The following is a 23,836-nucleotide window of genomic DNA, read 5'->3' as shown; positions in this document are numbered from 1 at the left end:
ACCTGTTGTGCGGCACAACAAACGCTAGCGTCGGAATCTCGGCCCGACGCAATGCGACGGGCCGAATCCGACGCTAGTGTGAAAGTAGCCTAAGTTAACACAGAAAGATTAACTCCTCCTCTGCAGTATACACCCCTTGACTGGCTAGGATTCAAACCAGTTCTTGCTTAGTGTCTGTAGGAGGCATTTCGGTTTGTTTTCAGACCCCAACTTTCTGATTTTTATTTTTATTTTAAAATTTTATTTTTCTGTAAATTTTTATTTTTTACTTAACGGAGTGAAGGGGGCGACAGATTCCTTTTTTAGGGTCCGCTCTCCCCCGAACCATCAACAGGCGAGCACGGCGATTATAACTTTACTGGGGCGACGGTTCCTTTTATGGGCCGATCTCCCCCCCTGCAAGGCGGCGAGCACATAGAGCCCGGCTCTCATGTTCCTCTCCGGGGCCCGACACCTGAGACAAGGCCCACATCAGAAGGCGTCACACAGCCCCACGACTAAAGCCCCCCTCGGGGGACAGAGGAAGATGGATGGCTTCTGGTGCATAGATCAGCACCTTCACAGTGACAGGAAGCCAGGGCCCGATTTGCCAGCGGCACTGTGAGTACATACCGCGCTTCCATCTGTGGCAGAGGTGCGGTCCGGGTCCCTGGGTAGAGGCGCCGTCATCCGGGTGTCAACGGCGGTCAGCAGCGTTCCGTCGCGGCCGACGCCACGCATCGCCGGCAGGGCCCAAAAATTTAGCCCCCGGCTTTCAGCTGGACTAGGCTGCAGTTACGCCCACGACCATAGCTCCGCCCCCCTATTCCGGCGCTTCTCGTCTGGGACGAGAGGCGCCCCTGCAAATCTGGGGGTCATATTACTCTCATCTCTGCGGGGACAACAAGCCCCCCAAGGTGGCACGCTGACTGACAAGGACCGCCGCGGCTACAATTCCTCCCCGGGGACACAGGCACAGGACCGTGGGTAAGCTGCATCAAGAAAGCTTAACCCCTTCCCTGCACCATAGCGCATATCCTGCCCCTGTCTCTAAAAACACTATGTCTCAACCTAAGGAGACCAAAAAGACTAACAAGAAGCACACAGTGTTCTTCACTTCTTGTGCCACTTGCAATATGGCCCTGCCCGAGCTCACAATACCCCATTATGTGCGGATTGTGACCCGGCCTCTGTGCAGCCACCTGCCGCCGCCATCCCTGCAGAGCCTAGTCCCCCTGAGTGGGCCACTTCCCTGTCACAATCTATGGCTTCCCTACCCAAGGCAGTTGATTCCCTCCGGGGTCCCTCATTAAGTCAGACCGCGGAGGACTCTGGCGATGGTACGGATCCGTCCACCAGCAGGGGGCGTCCTCTGTCACTAAGGGCTCGGGGTGCCAGGAAACATACACATGTCTTACCCCCCGACCACGGGCGTGCTTTCTTTTCAACATCCGCTAGCTCAGTCTCTCGTTCCCCTTCTCCGGAGACCTAAAGGACTCTGAATATGAGTCCGAGGACTCTTATGTTCAGGATTCCTCGACTTCCCAAGAGACTCTAGATTCTCTCATTGAAACGGTCAACAAGACCCTGAAGGTTGACAAGGAATCCATATCCACTCCGGAACACGCAGTGTCTTTTAAGAAGACAAAACGTGTCCAAAAAGTATTCGTCACTCATCCTGAGTTTAAAGAAATCGTACAAAAACACAGGGAACGCCCTGACAAGTGCTTCATGGGGCAAAAGTCTATTAAGGCCAAATACCCTTTTGCTCGGGAATTAATCAAGGACTGGCTGCAGTCTCCCTAAGTGGATCCTGCAGTATCGCATCTCGCTTCCAAAACAATCCTATCTCTGTCAGACGGTTCCTCAGTCAAGAACCCCTCTGACCGCCAAATTGACTTCTTGGCTCATTCCGTCTTCGAGGCCACAGGAGGCTTCTTGGTTGGCTAAGGCCATGGTCGCTTGGACTGAGGTGCTTACCACGACCATCCAAGACAGTAATCTCCCCCCAGAGGCAATTAACCTGGCTAACCAGATAGCCCAGGCTGGGGACTTCGTAGTTAATGCCTTAATAGACGCGGCCAATTGCGCTGCACAGGCAGCCGCAAATGCAGTTTCCATCAGAAGAGCCCTGTGGCTCAGAGATTGGCGAGCAGATTCTGCTTCCAAGCGTTCATTGACATCTCTACCCTATCAAGCTGGTCGCCTATTTGGAGAAAAATTAGACCAAATAATATCGGACGCTACCGGGGGGAAAAGTAAATTTCTCCCCCAACAAATGCCTACCCAGCTATTTTGGTATCAACAACAATCTCGATTCCGGCCTTATCGCAACAATCCCAATTGGTCATCTACATCCTTCTCCCCCGCATCAGGACGAGGTGCGCGTGGGGACCGAGGCTCCCAGGTCTCATACAGACCTAACCGTAATGGGAAACCCAGAACACGGTCATCTGGGTCTAAGGGATCCAGATCCCTTAGATCCTCCACTCAATGACTCGTTGCAACATCCGGAGGACATCAACAAAGTAGGAGGTCGCCTATTTTCGTTCCGTTAAGCCTGGCTCTCGGTCGTCTCCGACGACTGGGTCAGGGAACTGGTGTCCTCCGGATACAAAATAGAATTTTCTTCTCCCCTTCCCCCCCTCCCTTGCCCCCCGACACGTTTTTTCCAATCGTGTCCTCCCAAACCAAAGACAACGGCTTTCCTCCAGGCCATATGGGCACTACAAAAGGATGGAGTCATCATTCTGGTTCCCCAAGACCAAAGGTTCAAAGGGATTTACTCGAACCTATTCGTGGTCTCAAATTTCTGAACAAATCAGTCAAAATTCGGCGCTTTAGAATGGAATCTCTCCGCTCTGTTGTCACGTCCATGGAAAAAGAAGAGTTCCTAGCATCCATAGACATCAAAGATGCTTACCTCCACATCCCAATTTTTTCTCCTCATCAAAAGTTCCTTCGCTTCGCGAGGAACACTTCCAGTTTGTGGCCTTACCCTTCGGCCTCGCCACCGCTCCCAGAGTTTTCACAAAGGTCATGGCGGCTGCCATGGCCATTCTTCATTCCAGGGGAGTGGTGGTACTTCCGTACCCTGACGACCTGCTGATAAAGGGCCCATCATACCCAACCTGCGAAGAGTCTGTCGATCTCACGGCGGATACTCTTTCTCGCCTGAGTTGGAAGATAAACTTCGAAAAATCCTCTCCGATCAATGGATCTTCTTTCTTGGAATGACACTGGACACTTTCCGCGGTCTGGTCATTCTCCCTCCAGACAAGGCCTTGGCCTTGCAGCAGGGAGCTCGGAGTCATTCCCGTCCAGTCTCCCACTTTATTCGTTTCAGCATGCGCATTCTCGGGCAGATGGTAGCAGCCATGGAAGCAGTTCTGTTCGTGCAATTTCATCTCCGTCCCCGAGATAAGCCGAGATTTTCAGCCCACTTTGAAAGTAACCCTCTCGTTCTATACTTGAGTCATACCCAGGGGTCAGCAGGTGAGGGGGAATGGAGCTGTGTAATAATACTCACCTGCCCCTGGCGCTTTGTAGCGATCGGTCACATGGTACCGCTCATTACAGTAATGAATATGGACCCCACTCCCATAGGAGTGGAGTCGCATATTCATTACTGTAATGAGCGGTACCATGTGACCGCTCACTACATGAAGAAGCTGCCGGCGCCAGGGAACAGACGTGCAGCGACGGCGCCAGGAGCAGGTGAGTATAACGGGGGGAAGTGCGCGATATTCACCTACTCCTCGTTCCACCGTCGGCGCCGCTGCGTCTTCCGCAGTGATGCTCCAGTCAGAGCGCGCAATGATGCGATTAGTGCGTGCCGCCCTCTGCCTGAACGTCGGTGCATAGGACGGGAAGACACAGCGGCGGTGGAACGGGGAGCAGGTGAATATAGCAAGTGCCGGGGGCCTGAGAGGTGAGTATGTGATTTATTTTATTTTTTTTTTTTTAATCGCAGCAACAGCATACGGGGCAAATATCTGTATGGAGCATCTTATGGGGCCATGTGCAGCATTATATGGGGCAAATATCTGTATGGAGCATCTTATGGGGCCATGGGCAGCATTATATGGGGCAAATATCTGTATGGGGCATCATATGGGGCCATTTGCAGCATTATATGGGGCAAATATCTGTATGGGGCCATGTGCAGCATTATATGGGGCAAATATCTGTATGAGGCCATGTGCAGCATTATATGGGGCAAATATCTGTATGAAGCATCTTATGGGGCCATGTGCAGCATGATATGGGGCAAATATCTCTATGGAGCATCTTATGGGGCCATGTGCAGTATTATATGGGGCAAATATCTCTATGGAGCATCTTATGGGGCCATAATCCACATTTGTGGAGCATTATACGGGGCAAATATAATCTCTATGGAGCATCTTATGGGGCCATAATCAGCATTTGTGCAGCATTGTATGGGGCAAATGTCTGTATGGAGCATCTTATGGGGTCATAATCAACATTTGTGCAGCATTATATGGGGCATATTTTAATATGGAGCATCTTATGGAGCCCATCATAAACTGTATGGAGCATTATATGGGGCGTATTTTGTATGGAGCATCTTATGGGGCCATCATGAACTGTATGGAGCATTATATGGGGCTCCTGATTCAATATGGATATTCAAAAACACTTATACTACTGATGTCTCAATTAATTTTACTTTTATTGGTATCTATTTTTATTTTTGAAATTTACCAGTAGCTGCTGCATTTTCCACCCTAGGCTTATACTCGAATCATTAAGTTTTCCCAGTTTTTTTGTGGCAAAATTAGGGGGGTCGGCTTATACTCGGGTCGGCTTATACTCAATTATATATGGTAATTTGCATTTTATTGCATGAAATAAGTACTTGATAAAATAGAAAAAGAACTTAATATTTGGTACAGAAACCTTTGTTTGCAGTTAGAGGTCAGACTTTCCTGTAGTTCTTGAAGAAGTTTGCACACACTGAAACAGGGATTTTAACCCACTCCTCCATACAGATGTTCTTCAGATCTTGCAGGTTTCGGGGCTGTCACTGGGCAACATTGTGTTTCAGCTCCCTCCAACGATTTTCTATTGGGTCCAGGTCTGGAGACTGGCTAAGCTACTCCATGTAGTTCTGGGCTGATTCCTGACTTTTCTCAGAATCATCCTTGTCCCATAAGGCGAGTTCTTGTATAGAACCCCAGACCGAGGAAAATTGACAGCTATCTTGTGTTTCTTCCATTTTCTAATAATTGTGCCAACAGTTGTTGCCTTCTCACCAAGCTGCTTGCCTACTGTTTTGTAGCCCATCCCAGGTCTACAATTTTGTCCCTAGTGTCCTTAGAAAGCTCTTTGGTCTTGGCCATGGTGGAGAGGTTGGAGTGTGATTGAGTGTGTGGACAGGGGCCTTTTATACAGGTAATGAGTTCAAACATGTGCAATTTATGATTAATAGGTAAAGAGTGCAGAGTAGGAGGGCTTCTATCTATCCATCTATCTATAGATCTATCTATCTATAGATCTATATATCATCTATCTACAGGTATATCTATAGATAGATGGATATATAGATCTATAGATAGATGGATAGATAGATCTATAGATAGATAGATAATACCAAGCCCGATGTTTATTAATAAACATAATAAAATGGTACATAAAGGGTAAGTAAAGACACACACACACAAACAAAATCTCTGTTAGGCCGGGGTCACACTTGGAAGAAAGTTGCACGAGTCTCGCACCTCAATACCCAGCACTGCCGCCGGCACTCGGGACGGTACATTCAGCTGCATAGAAATACATACAGCCGCACACTCCTGTCCCGAGTGCCGGCGGCAGTGCTGGGTATTGAGGTGCGAGACTCGTGCGAGTTTCTCGCAAGTGTGACCCCGGCCTTAAACGCAATATCTGTTTAATTTAAATAAAAAATGAAAAAAAAAAATGGCGTGGGGTCCCGTGCTTTTTTGTGCGCCAGAGAGGGAAAGCTAGCGACTAGTGATGAGCGAGTGATAATACTAGTGATGAGCGAGTGTACTCGTTGCTCCGGTTTTCCCGAGCACGCTCGGGTGATCTCCAAGTATTTGTTAGTGTTCGGAGATTAAATTTTCATCACCGCAGCTGAATGATTTACAGCTACTAGACAGCTTGATTACATGTGGGGATTCCCTAGCAACCAGGCAACCCCCACATGTACTCAGCCTGGCTAATAGCTGTAAATCGTTCAGCTGAGGCGATGAAAACTTAATCTCCAAACACTAACAAATACTCGGAGATCACCCGAGCGTGCTCGGGAAAACCTGAGCAACGAGTACACTCCCTCGTCACTAGTTAATACCTATGGATCTTCCCAGTCTATGAATCTCAGCCCGTGCCCGTAGTTGTATATTTAGCCTTTACTGGCTATTAAAATAGTGGGACCCCACACTTTCCCCCCCCCCCAAAAAAAAAAAATGAACTTGGGGTCCCCCTATAATTTATAGCCAGAAAAGGCTATGCAAACAGCTACGGACTGATATTCATAGCCTAGGAAGGGACCATGGATATTGCCCCCCCAGCTACAAACTCCAGCTCACAGCCACCCCAGAAATGACGCAACTGTAAGATGCGTCAATTCCGGCATTTAGCCTCTCTCTTCCCACTGCCCTGTAGCGGTGGCATATGGGTTAATAGTTGGGGGCTGATGCCACATTTGAATTGGAAGGTGACATCAAGCCGGCTTAGTAATGGACATGGTTCAATAAGATACCTATCCATTACTAACCCTATAGTTGAGACACAACCAGAATAAATTATTTCAATGAATTAAAACGCAACACAGTTTTGCCATCTTTAATGTTCAGCCAATCCATGCGACGCCCTCGATCTCCTGCAAAAAAAGAAAAAATAATAAACCAACACAAATACTCCCTGGTCCGACGCAGTCCATTTAATAACGAGTGTCCCACGACGATCTCCCCTATAGAGCTGTCACATTGGGAGATGTGACAGCTCTATAGTTCCTCCAGTGATACACTGACAGGAGACAATGGCTCCTGCAGTGTTATCGCTGAGGGTTCAATGGCCTCTCACTTTATGGCACTGCTGCGTGAGAATTTTCCCAACGCAGCGGTGCTGCAAGTGACAGTATGAACTCTGCACTTACAGCGGCGGAGGGATACAGTGTGGAAGGATACCTTCCGTAATTGTATCATCGGAGCCAATGGAGAGCGGTCACGACAGCTCTCCACTGGAGATTATCGTGGGACACTCGTTATTAAATGGATTACATCGGATCAGGGAGTATGCCGTTGGTTTATTATTTTTAATTTTGTTACAGGTGATCGAGGGCTTCGGGGATTAGCTGTATGGTGAGAATGTACTGTATGTTGAATGTACTGTATGTCTATACTGTATATGTGTGTATGTGGTTTTTTTTTGTTTGTTTTTTTTTTTACACTTGAACACAGTAGCCGGGTGATGGGATTACTACTGTCCCATCTTCCAGCTAGCTGTCACTGTAGCAGGCATAGCCGGATGGGACTAGTAGTCCCATCGGATGATGCCTGCCTACACACACACACACACACAGCCACGCAGACCCACAAACACACACACAGATACACACAGACACGCACATCTTTTCCGCACACACACAGTTTCGGACCACACACACTTCTCCCTCCCGATCTGCAGCGTTTCTCACAGCCACATCCGCAGCAAAACCGCAGATCTTTTTTAAACCTGCGGTTTTGCTGCGGATTGGCCTGACACAATGGAAGTCAATGGGTGTAGAAACGCTGCAAATCTGCACATTTTTTTCCGCAGCATGTGCACAAAAATTCTCAATTTCTCAGTCGTCCATGACAGCACTACCAGAGAGAGGGTTTCCGCCCTTCAAGTACAGGAAACCTACAGGATAAAAAGGGCCGTACCTCTCCCCTGCATCAGTTTGGTTTCCTGTCCCTGACAGGGAACCTACTAGGACGGTAGCTGCGTATACGAAGACCGACCGAGGATATCTGAAGACCGACCGAGGAATCCGGAGCCGGCCAGTCCGAGTTCTGGCAGCGGGGATGCCCCTGCCACGGCTGGTGCGGTGTCCTAATTCGCCACGGCTACGACCGATGGGTCCGGAGCGTGAGCGGGGGAAAGCGCAGCCGCCACTCCGGATAGGAGTTAGGGGCTCCCGGGACCTGCCGCACAGAGGACGCCTGGATTCCAAGATGGAGCCACACCGGAAGTAGTCCCCGACAGCGCGCGCATGCGCAGAAGAGTTTTTTTTTGGGGAAAAAAAAAAGCGCTTCCTCAGTAAAGCAGCCACAGGGGGAGGGGCTAGCAATAAGCGCCAAGCTTTAAAAGAATGGTGGATATGGAAGCTCCTCGCTGCATGCCGTCCCAAGGTAGTACCAAGGAAGACAGCGACCAGCAGCTCCAGCCGCCGCCACAGCAGCAGCAGTGGCACCACCAGCGACCGAAGCCGGATGTACAGAAGAAACGAACTTCTGCTGACACCGGGGGTTCTCGGTCCGGTAACCATTCCACGTAGCATAGCAAGAACTCCAGTGTGGTAAACCACCTACGGATCTCACACTTCAGGATCCGACCCCTCCTCCAGAACCGGTACCTGTGGCTGCGTCAGATTGGTGAGTGATCTTCGTGAAAGTTCACTTTTGTAATTGGGGTTCCCTCTTCTCCATTTATCTTGGGCAAGAAAAAGAACGGGGAAAACAAACCACAGAACCTGCCCCTTGTGTGAAAAAGTTTTACCGCAATCTTGGGAAAAGAAGTTGTGTGACTCCTGCATAGGACGGGTCCTCTCTGAGGAGACCCCAAACTTCGCCTTTGAGTTACGATCCGTAATTAAATCAGAGGTAGAAACTGTGTTTAATTCCCTTAAAGGTGAAAAGAAAGTTAATAGGAAAGAACCTATTGCTTATCTGAACTCTGACTCTTCCAGCTCTGAGAGTAGAAACTCAGATACACAGGACTCGTCCTTCTCTTTGGATAATGAGAGTGGAGGTCGTCATTGCTTCCCCCTAGATGAGGTTGACGCCCTTGTAAAGGCAGTAAGATCAACTATGGGGGTATTGGACCCTCGTCCTGACAAAACAGTCCAGGATATTATGTTTGGAGGACTATGCCAAAAGAAGCGTAAAGTTTTTCCCCTTAATGAAAACATACAAGCGTTAATTAAAAAAGAGTGGGAAAAACCAGAGAGGAAGAACTCATCGGTTCTCTCTATAAAAAGAAAATATCCCTTTGAAGAGGAGGCTTCTACTTCATAGGATAAAGCCCCCAAACTTGACGTTACGGTAGCTAAGGCCTTAAAAAAATTTGCACTACCATTTGAGGATATGGGAACCCTGAAAGATCCTCTTGATAAAAGAGCAGATACCTTCCTTAAAGGGGCCTGGGAGTCGGCAGGGGGATGTTTAAGACCAGCCATAGCAGCTGCTTGCACGTCACGATCCTTAATGATTTGGGTTGATAACTTAGAAAAACAGCTAAGGGATGGGGTGCCGAGAAATAAAGTATTAGAATCTATCCCTATGATTAGAGGAGCAGCGGCGTTTTTGGCAGATTCATCGGCCGACTCAATTAAACTAGCGTCTAAATCTGCAGCTCTTTCGAATACAGCGCGTAGAACCTTATGGCTAAAGAGCTGGCCAGGTGATTTACAGACTTAAGCAAAAGCTTTGTTCAATCCCATGTGAGGGCAAGTTTCTTTTTGGAGAGACTCTGGACAATATCCTGCAGAAAGCAGGTGACAAAAAGAAAGGGTTTCCCAACCTGGCCCCAACATTCACTAAGTGGCCCTTTCGGAATAGGAAATTTTTTAGGAAAAGACCACCAAGGGAACAAAACAGATGGGAAAAGAAGAGATCTGGGATTCCTTTTCAGAAATTCCTCACGCGATAGAACCCCCCTCCCTTCCCCCCCCCGAAACTATGTGGTAACACCATTGAGGTCCTCTCCTCAACAACAAGTAGCTCTGGAACTGGAAATCTTAAAACTGATAGACAAAGCTGTCATCCAGGAAGTCCCCCCTCTGGAGAGAGGAAAAGGATTTTACTCCCCATTATTCCTGGTTCCCAAGCCGGATGGGACCTTCGGGACTATAATAAATTTACAGAAGTTAATTACTTATGTAAGGAACCAGAGATTCAAAATGGAGTCAATAAAGTCAACAATAAAAAACTTGTTTCCAAACTGTTTTATGATAGTACTGGATCTCAGCGATGCGTATTATCACGTCCCCATCCACAAGAACTCTCAAAAATTTGTCAGACTGGCAGTAGTCATGAAAGGACAGATAAGAGAATATCAATACAGAGCTCTTCCCTTTGGCATATCAATTGCACCCCACATTTTCACCAAACTGATAGCAGAGATGATGGCATATCTGAGAGAAAGACATCTTGATTGTTCCATATTTGGACGACTTTCTGATTGTGAGCAACTCGGCCCATCTCTGCCGTCAGCAATGCAAAAGAGCGATAGATACTCTAAAAAAAAATTAGGCTGGCTAGTGAACCTTCAAAAGTCAAAACTAGAACCAACCAGGGTTCAGGAATTTTTGGGTCTCACCTTGGACTCTATTTCTCAAGAATGTCGCCTCCCAGTCCAGAAAAGACAAAGGATAATAAATCTAGTGTCGGAAGCTCGCTCAAACCCTTCCATGTCTCTGAGGAAGGCGATGTCATTACTGGGGTCCCTCTCTGCTTGCCTTCCAGCAGTTCAATGGGCACAGCTCCACACGAGACCTCTCCAGTGGGACATCTTAAGAAACCAAAATTTGCTAAGGGGACGGTTAGAGGGTCGCATGACTCTAAGTTTACCTACTATTCATTCCCTAGCTTGGTGGTTGAATCCCAGCAACCTATCAAAAGGGATTCCCTGCCGTGAATTTAAAAACAAGATGAGAACATGTGATAGGCTATTGACGGACGTAAATGATGTGATTTAAACACCTAGTCAGTCTATCTTGGACCAGGAGTCTATATAGCATTGATAGCTGCAATTCATAAGCACCTGCACAGTGGGTCACAGACAGCATCATGTCCCATGGACTAATTAATATACCTCAAATGGGCAGCATGCCCGATAGATAATATCTTTCAATACAAATATAGATGCCAATTGGCATCTGGTCCAAGATAGACTGACTAGGCGTTTAAATCGCATCATTTACGTCCATCAATAGCCTATCACATGTTCTCATCTTGTTTTTAAATTCACGGCGTTGGGGTTGAGGATTCCCTATATATAGGTGTGATATACAGTTAGGGCCAGAAATATTTGGACAGTGACACAATTTTCGCGAGTTGTTGTACACATTTCTTTACAAACACTCCACATTTTAGGAGGTCAAAAGTAATTGGACAAATAAACATAACCCAAACAAAATATTTTTATTTTCAATATTTTGTTGCAAATCCTTTGGAGGCAATCACTGCCTTAAGTCTGGAACCCATGGACATCACCAAACGCTGGGTTTCCTCCTTCTTAATGCTTTGCCAGGCCTTTACAGCCGCAGCCTTCAGGTCTTGCTTGTTTGTGGGTCTTTCCGTCTTAAGTCTGGATTTGAGCAAGTGAAATGCATGCTCAATTGGGTTTAGATCTGGAGATTGACTTGGCCATTGCAGAATGTTCCACTTTTTGGCACTCATGAACTCCTGGGTAGCTTTGGCTGTATGCTTGGGGTCATTGTCCATCTGTACTATGAAGCGCCGTCCAATCAACTTTGCAGCATTTGGCTGAATCTGGGCTGAAAGTATATCCCGGTACACTTCAGAATTCATCCGGCTACTCTTGTCTGCTCTTATGTCATCAATAAACACAAGTGACCCAGTGCCATTGAAAGCCATGCATGCCCATGCCATCACGTTGCCTCCACCATGTTTTACAGAGGATGTGGTGTGCCTTGGATCATGTGCCGTTCCCTTCTCCAAACTTTTTTCTTCCCATCATTCTGGTACAGGTTGATCTTTGTCTCATCTGTCCATAGAATACTTTTCCAGAACTGAGCTGGCTTCTTGAGGTGTTTTTCTGCAAATTTAACTCTGGCCTGTCTATTTTTGGTATTGATGAATGGTTTGCATCTAGATGTGAACCCTTTGTATTTACTGTCATGGAGTCTTCTCTTTACTGTTGACTTAGAGACAGATACACCTACTTCACTGAGAGTGTTCTGGACTTCAGTTGATGTTGTGAACGGGTTCTTCTTCACCAAATTAAGTATGCGGCGATCATCCACCACTGTTGTCATCCGTGGACGCCCAGGCCTTTTTGAGTTCCCAAGCTCACCAGTCAATTCCTTTTTTCTCAGAATGTACCCAACTGTTGATTTTGCTACTCCAAGCATGTCTGCTATCTCTCTGATGGATTTTTTCTTTTTTTTCAGCCTCAGGATGTTCTGCTTCACCTCAATTGAGAGTTCCTTTGACCGCATGTTGTCTGCTCACAGCAACAGCTTCCAAATGCAAAACCACACACCTGGAATCCACCCCTGACCTTTTAACTACTTCATTGATTACAGGTTAACGAGGGAGACGCCTTCAGAGTTAATTGCAGCCCTTAGAGTCCATTGTCCAATTACTTTTGGTCCCTTGAAAAAGAGGACGCTATGCATTACAGAGCTATGATTCCTAAACCCTTTCTCCGATTTGGATGTGGAAACTATCATATTGCAGCTGGGAGTGTGCACTTTCAGCCCATATTATATATATATAATTGTATTTCTGAACATGTTTTTGTAAACAGCTAAAATAACAAAACTTATGTCACTGTCCAAATATTTCTGGCCCTAACTGTATGTCTAGTGAATTAGGGGTACCTTCAGTTTATCATTATTGCGTGGGTAGAGGGACCCATTGGCAATATTAGGGTTTTTTAGGGACCTCAGGGCAAGCCATCGTGGAGCGGGGGCGCCACAACGTTCCCCCTAGGGCGCCAACCCCCACTGATAGGCAGCCATCAGTATAGGTACCATTTAGGGATTATTTTTCCCCCCAACACTAGTTTTTTCACGGTGTGTTTTGTTGTTTAGTTTTTTTTGGTGCAGCCGCAGGTTACATAGTAACATAGTAACATAGTTAGTAAGGCCGAAAAAAGACATTTGTCCATCCATTTCAGCCTATATTCCATCATAATAAATACCCAGATCTACGTCCTTCTACAGAACCTAATAATTGTATGATACAATATTGTTCTGCTCCAGGAAGACATCCAGGCCTCTCTTGAACCCCTCGACTGAGTTCGCCATCACCACCTCCTCAGGCAAGCAATTCCAGATTCTCACTGCCCTAACAGTAAAGAATCCTCTTCTATGTTGGTGGAAAAACCTTCTCTCCTCCAGACGCAAAGAATGCCCCCTTGTGCCCGTCACCTTCCTTGGTATAAACAGATCCTCAGCGAGATATTTGTATTGTCCCCTTATATACTTATACATGGTTATTAGATCGCCCCTCAGTCGTCTTTTTTCTAGACTAAATAATCCTAATTTCGCTAATCTATCTGGGTATTGTAGTTCTCCCATCCCCTTTATTAATTTTGTTGCCCTCCTTTGTACTCTCTCTAGTTCCATTATATCCTTCCTGAGCACCGGTTCCCAAAACTGGACACAGTACTCCATGTGCGGTCTAACTAGGGATTTGTACAGAGGCAGTATAATGCTCTCATCATGTGTATCCAGACCTCTTTTAATGCACCCCATGATCCTGTTTGCCTTGGCAGCTGCTGCCTGGCACTGGCTGCTCCAGGTAAGTTTATCATTAACTAGGATCCCCAAGTCCTTCTCCCTGTCAGATTTACCCAGTGGTTTCCCGTTCAGTGTGTAATGGTGATATTGATTCCCTCTTCCCATGTGTATAACCTTACATTTATCATTGTTAAACCTCATCTGCCACCTTTCAGCCCAAGTTTCCAACTTATCCAGATCCATCTGTAGCAGAATACTATCTTCTCTTGTATTAACTGCTTTACATAGTTTTGTATCATCTGCAAATATCGATATTTTACTGTGTAAACCTTCTACCAGATCATTAATGAATATGTTGAAGAGAACAGGTCCCAATACTGACCCCTGCGGTACCCCACTGGTCACAGCGACCCAGTTAGAGACTATACCATTTATAACCACCCTCTGCTTTCTATCACTAAGCCAGTTACTAACCCATTTACACACATTTTCCCCCAGACCAAGCATTCTCATTTTGTGTACCAACCTCTTGTGCGGCACGGTATCAAACGCTTTGGAAAAATCGAGATATACCACGTCCAATGACTCACCGTGGTCCAGTCTATAGCTTACCTCTTCATAAAAACTGATTAGATTGGTTTGACAGGAGCGATTTCTCATAAACCCATGCTGATATGGAGTTAAACAGTTATTCTCATTGAGATAATCCAGAATAACATCCCTCAGAAACCCTTCAAATATTTTACCAATAATAGAGGTTAGACTTACTGGCCTATAATTTCCAGGTTCACTTTTAGAGCCCTTTTTGAATATTGGCACCACATTTGCTATGCGCCAGTCCTGCGGAACAGACCCTGTCGCTATAGAGTCACTAAAAATAAGAAATAATGGTTTATCTATTACATTACTTAGTTCTCTTAGTACTCGTGGGTGTATGCCATCCGGACCCGGAGATTTATCTATTTTAATCTTATTTAGCCGGTTTCGCACCTCTTCTTGGGTTAGATTGGTGACCCTTAATATAGGGTTTTCATTGTTTCTTGGGATTTCACCTAGCATTTCATTTTCCACCGTGAATACCGTGGAGAAGAAGGTGTTTAATATGTTAGCTTTTTCCTCGTCATCTACAACCATTCTTTCCTCACTATTTTTTAAGGGGCCTACATTTTCAGTTTTTATTCTTTTACTATTGATATAGTTGAAGAACAGTTTGGGATTAGTTTTACTCTCCTTAGCAATGTGCTTCTCTGTTTCCTTTTTGGCAGCTTTAATTAGTTTTTTAGATAAAGTATTTTTCTCCCTATAGTTTTTTAGAGCTTCAATGGTGCCATCCTGCTTTAGTAGTGCAAATGCTTTCTTTTTACTGTTAATTGCCTGTCTTACTTCTTTGTTTAGCCACATTGGGTTTTTCCTATTTCTAGTCCTTTTATTCCCACAAGGTATAAACCGCTTACACTGCCTATTTAGGATGTTCTTAAACATTTCCCATTTATTATCTGTATTCTCATTTCTGAGGATATTGTCCCAGTCTACCAGATTAAGGGCATCTCTAAGCTGTTCAAACTTTGCCTTCCTAAAGTTCAATGTTTTTGTGACTCCCTGACAAGTCCCCCTAGTGAAAGACAGGTGAAACTGCACAATATTGTGGTCGCTATTTCCTAAATGCCCAACCACCTGCAGATTTGTTATTCTGTCAGGTCTATTAGATAGTATTAGGTCTAAAAGTGCTGCTCCTCTGGTTGGATTCTGCACCAATTGTGAAAGATAATTTTTCTTGGTTATTAGCAGAAACCTGTTGCCTTTATGGGTTTCACAGGTTTCTGTTTCCCAGTTAATATCCGGGTAGTTAAAGTCCCCCATAACCAGGACCTCATTATGGGTTGCAGCTTCATCTATCTGCTTTAGAAGTAGACTTTCCATGCTTTCTGTTATATTTGGGGGTTTGTAACAGACCCCAATGAGAATTTTGTTACCATTTTTCCCTCCATGAATTTCAACCCATATGGACTCGACATCCTCATTCCCTTCGCTAATATCCTCCCTTAAAGTGGACTTTAGACAAGACTTTACATAGAGACAAACCCCTCCTCCTCTCCGATTTTTACGATCCTTTCTAAACAGACTGTAACCCTGTAAGTTAACTGCCCAGTCATAGCTTTCATCTAACCATGTCTCGGTTATTCCCACTATGTCAAAGTTACCTGTAGATATTTCTGCTTCTAGTTCTTCCATCTTGTTTGTCAGGCTTCTGGCGTTTGCGAGCATGCAGTTTAGAGGATTTTGTTTTGTTCCAATCTCCTCACTGTGGATTGTTTTAGAAATGTTCTTACCTCCCTTCTGAGTATGTTTTCCTGGGTCGTCTTTGTTCGAGTCTAATGTTTTTCTTCCTGTCCCCTCTTCTTCTAGTTTAACGCCCTCCTGATGAGTTTAACGCCCTCCTGATGAGTTTAACGCCCTCCTGATGGTGGCATTTGGTGGCATTTTAAAGAGATTTATAATAAATATATTTTGGGTTTTACAAGTTAGTTTCTACACTAATGAAAAGTAGAAAACCTGTGACCACAAACATTTATGGCAAAACCTGGAAAAGATTTTTGTCCTCCTCCGGGGTAAGGTTGCAAGACGGGGTCCCAGTTCCTGAAATATTAGAATTTCTACAAAAGGGATTTGACCTAGGCCTTTCGGTAATTACTTTAAAAGTGCAGATAGCAGCTCTAGGAGCATTGTACTGTGAAAACATAGCGGCCAACCCTTGGGTAATACGGTTTGTCGGAGCAGCCGCAAGGTCCAAACCTGTAACTATACATAGATTACCAACCTGGGATTTGAACCTAGTCTTGTCCGCTTTAACAGAATCTCCGTTTGAGCCCATAGAATCAATACCCCTTAAAATTCTATCACTTAAAACTGCCCTCCTGATAGCCCTAACATCGGCCCGCAGAATAAGTGATCTCCAAGCCCTGTCTGCAAACCCTCCCTTTACACAAATCCTGGATGATAAGGTTGTACTAAAAACAGACCCTGCCTATCTACCAAAAGTAGCGTCCACATTCCATAGGTCTCAGGAAATAATCCTTCCTTCCTTCTGTCCAGACACTAGAAAGAAGAAAGAAGAAAAATTCCACACATTAGATGTGAGAAGGTGTCTAGTTCAGTATATAAATTCCACCCAACAGTATAGGAAGGAAGGGTCTCTTTTTATCTGCTTCCAGGGACCCAGAAAAGGACTCAGAGCCTCTAAAGGCACTATAGCACGTTGGATAACAGATGCGATAGCCTTGGCGTACTCGTCCACCGGGAACACAGTCCCAGAGGGTCTGAAGGCCCACTCTACAAGGGCTATGGCGACCTCCTGGGCCAAAAGGTCGGAGGTACCATTAGATCAAATTTGTAAGGCGGCCACCTGGTCATCACCTTCAACCTTTTTTAGGCACTACCGCTTAGACCTGGCCTCTTCATCTGACTTAACCTTCGGAAGAAGGGACTTGCAGGCTGTGGTCCCTCCCTAAAGCAATAATCCCTGCAATTCTCTCTGGTAGTGCTGTCATGGGTGACTGAGAAAAGCGTAGTTACTCACTGATAACGGTATTTCTCAGAGCCCATGACAGCAATCGCTTATTCCCCCCCCCCCTCATCACGTGTGCGGTGAGCACATTCTTTTGTATGAAATGTGTTTTTTCTATATAGACACGGTGTTCACTTGTTAAGCAATATGATTAAGTTGTATATTTTTAGTTGTCACTAACCTGGAGGTCCTCCGATGCTCTGTAAACCAAACTGATGCAGGTTTCCTGTCCCTGAAGGGCGGATCCCCTCTCTCTGGTAGTGCTGTCATGGGCTCTGAGAAACACTGTTATCGGTGAGTAACTACGCTTTTCCCATTGACATACATTGCTTGTGCAATACACTGCGGATTTGTTGCAATTCCCCGCATCCAAAACGCTGCGATAACGCATTGAAATCTGCAACGTGTGCACATATAGCCTTAAAGAAAAACTAACAGGTCGGTGAGAGCCAGAGTTCTTGCTGGTTAGTAGGTGATCAAATTCTTATTCCATCCAATAAAATGCTATTTAGTTATTTAAACATCATACAATGTGATTTGCAATTCAGGAATTCAATTCACTGTATGGTAAAAGTGAATAAGGCATCTTTATTATTTGGATCAGTATGATTACAGCAATACCACATTTATATAATTTCTTTGTTTAATCTTTTGCCTCTTTTACACAATAAAAACTATTTTATAGAATAATAAATTGTTTTTGCATCAAGTTATTGTATGAGCTGTAACTTATTTTTATTTCTCCACTGACTGAGCTTTATGGCAGCTTGTTTTCACCGGGACAAAATGGCGTTTTTATTGATACCGTTTTTATTTACATTTGACTTTTTGATCACACTTTATTCCACTTTTTGTTTGGTGATATGATGAAACTGCATAGGTTTTTGCCACGTTTTTATTTATTTATTTTTTGTACAGTGTTCACTCTAGGGGTTAACTAGTGCGATGATTTTATAGATCAGGTCATTCCGGAGACAGCGATACCAAATGTGTGCCTTTTTTTTGCACAAGTATATGTATTTCTGGGTATTGTATATACCATGCATAATTTTTTTTTTATAATGTTGCGATCGTTATCGATTGCAGTGTTTAGGGGGCTAAACGGTGGAAGCAGTGACAACCGGGTCTCTGCTATCATGTAAGCTGAGAGCTGAGCTCCCGGCGGTAATCGCACTGGCACAGCTCCTGTGCTATGCACGATCACCATGACGTACCTATAAGTGATCAGACTGGAACCCCTGTCATTTTAATTTTCATTTTGTAAATCAATAGTACACATAATATATATTGCAGAGTTGCCTATTTTTATCAAATAAATCTGATTTTTTTTTTTATTTTATACTCCAAATTCAAGGGAAACATCTGTTTTCAGTGATTGCAGGTTTTCACATTACTTGAATAGGAGATGACCGTTTGTGCTCATTGTATTTTATGGAGCGTGGAGGGGGAATATGTTGTTCTGATAGAGGCAGACACAGACATTCTGTTTCTGGTTCTCTTGAAATGACAGTTAAAATTTTTAAAAAAGTTTAATGTGTAACTGAATTTAGGTGAACTTGCAGCAGAATGTCTGTGTCTGCCTCCAGCTCCTTCTTCTTCCAACTTCCCTCTCCACTCCATAGTGTTACCAGCAGTAACTGCCATCTCCTATTTCAGTAATGTGAAAATCTATATTCACTTAATACAGATTTTACCATTGAATATATAGATTACAAAGTGGTAGATAAATCCAGAAAAATAAAAACCTATATTTCTCTGATAAGGTATATTGCAAAGTTTTATTTTCACGTATACTATTGATTCATGAAAAAAATAAATGAAATGACAATTACACTCTAAGATATGATGGAAGTGTAGTAATGTACAGGATTTTTAAAACTCATGGGTGACATTTATCATTATGCTTATATCAGTTTTCTGATGTAAAAAGAAAAACATACAAATTATGGCACACACCAAATTTATGAAATATTTTGTGACCATTTGGGAGGGGTGATTTCAGCCACTCATAACCCTTTTCTACCAGTAAGTGCTCTCCCTTTCTGGCAGGGGTTCATTGATATGGACCAGTAGGTGCTCTTCCTGTCCATCATGGGTTCATTGAGATGGACCAGTAGGTGGTCTCCCTGTCCAGCATAGGTTCATTGAGATGGATCAGTAGGTGCTCTCCCTGTCCTGCATGGGTTCATTGAGATGGACCAGTAGGTGGTCTTGCTGTCTTCATGAGTTCATTGAGATGGACCAGTAGGTGCTCTTCCTGTCCAGCAAGGGTTCATTGACACGGACCAGTAGGTGCGCTACCTGTCTGGCATGGATTCATTGACATAGACCAGCAGGTGCTCTCCCTGTCCGGCAAGGGTTCATTGAGATGGACTAGTAGGTGCTTTCGCTGTCCGGCATGGGTTCATTGACATGGACCAGTAGGTGCTCTCCCTATCCAGCATGGGTTCATTGAGATGGACCAGTAGGTGGTCTTGCTGTCTTCATGGGTTCATTGAGATGGACCAGTAGGTGCTCTTCCTGTCCAGCAAGGGTTCATTAACATGGACCAGTAGGTGCGCTACCTGTCTGGCATGGATTCATTGACAAAGACCAGTAGGTGCTCTCCCTGTCCGGCATGGGTTCATTGAGATGGACCAGTAGGTGCTCTCCATGTCTGTCATGGGTTCATTGAGATGGTCTAGTAGGTGCTCTCCCTGTCCAACAGGAGTTCATTGAGATGGATCGGCAGGAGAATGTGCTGACCACCGATGTGGCTGCTTTAAGAGAAAGAGGTTGTATTGATAACACAACATTTTCAATTGATAAAAAATTTGTAAAATCCCAACATCCTCAATAGGTAGACCTGTAATAGGATCTAGTAAATGACAAGGTGGCTTCCAGCCATATAAAAGAAGACTGTAAAATAGCAGCAGAGCAAATTGCCTGTCTTATATGGCACGTGCTAAGAGGTCAGCAAATAAGAGAAAAATTTATAAGGAAAAGAAAGAAATACATTTGAAATCGGAGCTTAGGTGACCCATATCACTCTTTTTTTTTTCTTACTAATATTAGAATGACCATGAGCTCTCGAACCGTCACTTTGGGGTGGAATTGTCACGTCTCACAAATGAAGATCGGACAGTCCCTGTGCTGTTGGAGAAACTTATCAGTTACATTGAAATGCATGGCTTGTATACAGAGGGCATATACCGGAAACCAGGCTCCAATAATAAGATCCGTGAACTGAGACAGAACCTTGACACAGGTGAGAAGTTTTTGCCATTCACTGTTATTAATCTGTTATATTCAGCCCTGGACCAACTATTGGAGGTAGCGGGCCACGACGGCAGCATACAGAGAACTACGTAATAAATAACGCCAGGTATGGGATGAAAGAAAGGAGGCTGGTGGATGATGTAGAAAGAATACTGTATATACTAATATTCTTGTAGTTGCCACTTGAATATGTCATAATAATGGATCCATTCTACTGATCTGTCTCTGGTTATGTGACCTGGCTGTAACACTTTACTATTCTGTACAATTTTATGATGTAATATTAAGAATTATGTTAACACTGGGATAGGGGGAAACGAGAGCCGTTGAAATCGGGTGGTAATTGTACACCATTTGGTGCCGTCCTGAGGGAGACTGCTCTGCATGATTTATGGAGGATTTCTCATCCCGGGTTTGTACAAATATTCATGTTTTTCGTCCTCCTTTGCTTTTTTGTCAAGAATAGATCTGGCCTTGGGCAATACACAGATGTTGGGCCTTGCTGGAGAGGTAACATATATGGCTAGAACAATATTGGATCATTCCCCCATGAGTGTGATACTTGAGGGAGTGGGATCTGTACCTGCTAGGGGGTGCATGTGGAGGCTGAATCCGTTCTGGCTACAACTTATTGACTTAGATGGACACATGGGGGGGACATTAGGGAATATTTTAAAATTATACTGGGTCGGCTTCGGTATTGATGGTATGGGAGCCTATGAAGGCTTATTTCAGAGGGCTCTGCATTAAAGAGATTTCCCGAGTCAAGGTAGAAATGGGAAGGATCAGATGTTAAGAGAGTTGGAGGAGGATGAGAAGGCACTAATCAACGATCAGTCCCCAGAGGCACAGGGAAGGTTGAAGGTAGCGCAGTATGTCAGATGGCAATGAAAAAGGCGGAACATAGGAGATTGTTTCAAACTGCTAAATACTTTGAGGAGGGGGACAGGGCGGGTCATCTTCTTTCTAGAATAGTGGCGGCGCAGAGAGACTCCACCACACATATAGTCGCTTTGAAGGGAAAGGATGGGAAGGATCATACTGGTTGCAAAGCAATTTTGGAGTGATGACGGAGTATTATTCGGATCTTTATAAATCACGGGTACAGCCAACGATGGAGGAGGTGGATGGTTTTTTGGCAGCGGTACAGCTCCCCAGACTTACAGCTGCATATCGGGGACTTCTTGAGGAGCCATTTAATTTGGAGGAGCTTGACGCCGCACTGGCCTCTATGCCTAATGATAAAGCCCCTACTGGTGGATGGGATCCCCGGGGAGGTGTATAAAAAATATAAAGAGGTACTGCTTCCTGCTTTGTTGGAGGTGTATGCTGCTGGTCAGGTCTTGCCGCAGTCCATACATGAGGCAATAATTGTAGTGTTGCCAAAACAGGGTTAGGGTATGTGCACACGTCAGGATTTCTTGCAGAAATTTTCCTGACAAAAGCCGGACATTTCTGCCAGAAATCCGCATGCGTTTTTACCGTGATTTTACCGCGATTTAACGCGTTTTTTGTGCGTTTTTTGTGCGTTTTTTCCAAAATGCATAGAATTGCGGGAAAAACGCAGAAAATCCACATTTTTTTACCGTGATGCGTTTTTTTCGTGGAAAAAAACGCATCCATGTGCACATAACATGCAGAATGCATTCTAAATGATAGAATGCATAATGTATGTGTTTTTAATGAGTTTTTATAGCGTTTTTACCGCGAAAAAACCTGAACGTGTGCACATAGCCTAAGGATCCGGCTTCTTATCGCCCAATCTCGTTATTAATTAAAGATGTAAAAATACTGGCCAAGATATTGGCTAATCATCTTAACAAGGTGATAACAATACTAACACATCAGGACCAATCCGGATTTATGCCCAATAGTTCTACCGCATGTAACCTTAGACGATTGTTTCTTAATATGCAGGTAAAGGCGAATAATATGGGTCGGAGGGTTGTGGTGTCTTTAGACGCCGCTAAGGCGTTTGATAGTGTGGAGTGGCGCTATTTGTGGACATGAAGGCTCTGGGTTTTGGTGAGAGATTTACAAGATGGGTGCAGCTGATGTATATGTCTCCGAGAGCTAAGATATGGGTAAACGGGCTCTTGTCGGGGGATTTCCCTTTGTATAGGGGAACATGGCAGGGGTGTCCTTTGTCTCCCCTGCTGTTTGCAATTGCTGTTGAGGCTTTGGCGGTGGCAATATGGAGGGATAGGGACATAAAGGGATTTAGATATGGAAACTATGAAGAAAAGCCCTGTATGCTGACGACGTGTTATTGTTTTTGGAGGATGCGCAGGAGTCTCAGGGGGCAGTTATGAACAGCATTACTAAATTTGGGGCTCTTTCGGGATTATTTATTAACTGTGATAAGTCTGTGTTGTTGCCCATGGATGTGGCAGCTCCTCTGACTCTTGACCCTGGGATCCCCTTAAGGGTGGTACATGAGTTTAAATATCTGGGCATCGTGGTTTCGGACACTATAGAGGACTATGTGCGGCTCAACCTGACTTCCTTGCTTGGGAAGTTTCAGCAGAAGATTGGAAGCCTGGAAGAAGCTATTTCTATCGGTCTCAGGTAGAGTCAATCTGATCAAAATTATACTTATGCCTCAGCTCCTTTATATATTGCATAATGCTCCAGTGTGGTTGCCTCAGAGTAAATTTTATAGGATCAATACTTTATTTAGGGATATAATTTGGAAGGGTGGACGGGCACGCATTAAATTAGAACATCTGCAAAGGACAAAGGATGTGGGTGATCTGGCAGTCCCTAATCCATGGATCTTCTATACAGCATCCCAATGCCAGCATATGGTAGGTTGGGGAGAACCAGAACAAAGTTATTCAGCTGGGATAATCATTGAATACACGGTGGGGAAGGGCTCATTGTTACCGCTATGCTTTATGGCCGGCCGGCGCTTACAGTCAGTGCAGGAAGCAGAGCGCCGGGGGACAGACACCGGAATGTAAGTATGTAGTGTTTGTTTGTTTTTTTACTTTTACACTGGTAACCAGGGTAAACATTGGGTTACTAAGCGCGGCCCTGCGCTTAGTAACCCGATGTTTACCCTGGTTACCAGGGGACTTCGCATAGTTGGTCGCTGGAGAGCTGTCTGTGTGACAGCTCTCCAGCGACCACACAGCGACGCTGCAGCGATTGGCATCGTTGTCTAGATCGCTGCAGCGTCGCTAAACGTGACGGTACCTTAAGGGAAAAATGGGTGGCGGACGTAAGTCCTTTGTCTCAGTCCCAGTGGGAGTCCATACTACAATACATCCCCAGGGCTTCCTTGAGTGAGGCTAAGAGGGTGTCACAGTTATACCTGGTGTATAGGGTGTAAAGGACCCAGCATGGATGAT

The 23,836-nt window shown here is 44.9% G+C and overlaps 1 protein-coding gene across 6 annotated transcripts in view; it reads left to right on the top strand.

Annotated features, from left to right (window-relative positions):
• Positions 1-23,836, top strand: part of MYO9A (myosin IXA) — a 183,037-nt gene that overhangs the window by 138,557 nt on the left and 20,644 nt on the right. For all 6 annotated transcript variants that reach the window (XM_069765609.1, XM_069765605.1, XM_069765608.1 and 3 more), the window contains one exon: positions 20,280-20,472. In XM_069765609.1, the coding sequence (XP_069621710.1) occupies positions 20,280-20,472 (193 nt within the window). The remainder of the gene's footprint in view (positions 1-20,279; positions 20,473-23,836) is intronic.

Source organism: Ranitomeya imitator, chromosome 4 (assembly GCF_032444005.1).
Source record: "Ranitomeya imitator isolate aRanImi1 chromosome 4, aRanImi1.pri, whole genome shotgun sequence".
In the NCBI taxonomy this organism is placed as follows: Eukaryota; Metazoa; Chordata; class Amphibia; order Anura; family Dendrobatidae; genus Ranitomeya; species Ranitomeya imitator.
The sequence above is the reverse complement of the archived record's forward strand: the minus strand, read 5'-3'. Positions and strand labels throughout refer to the sequence as shown.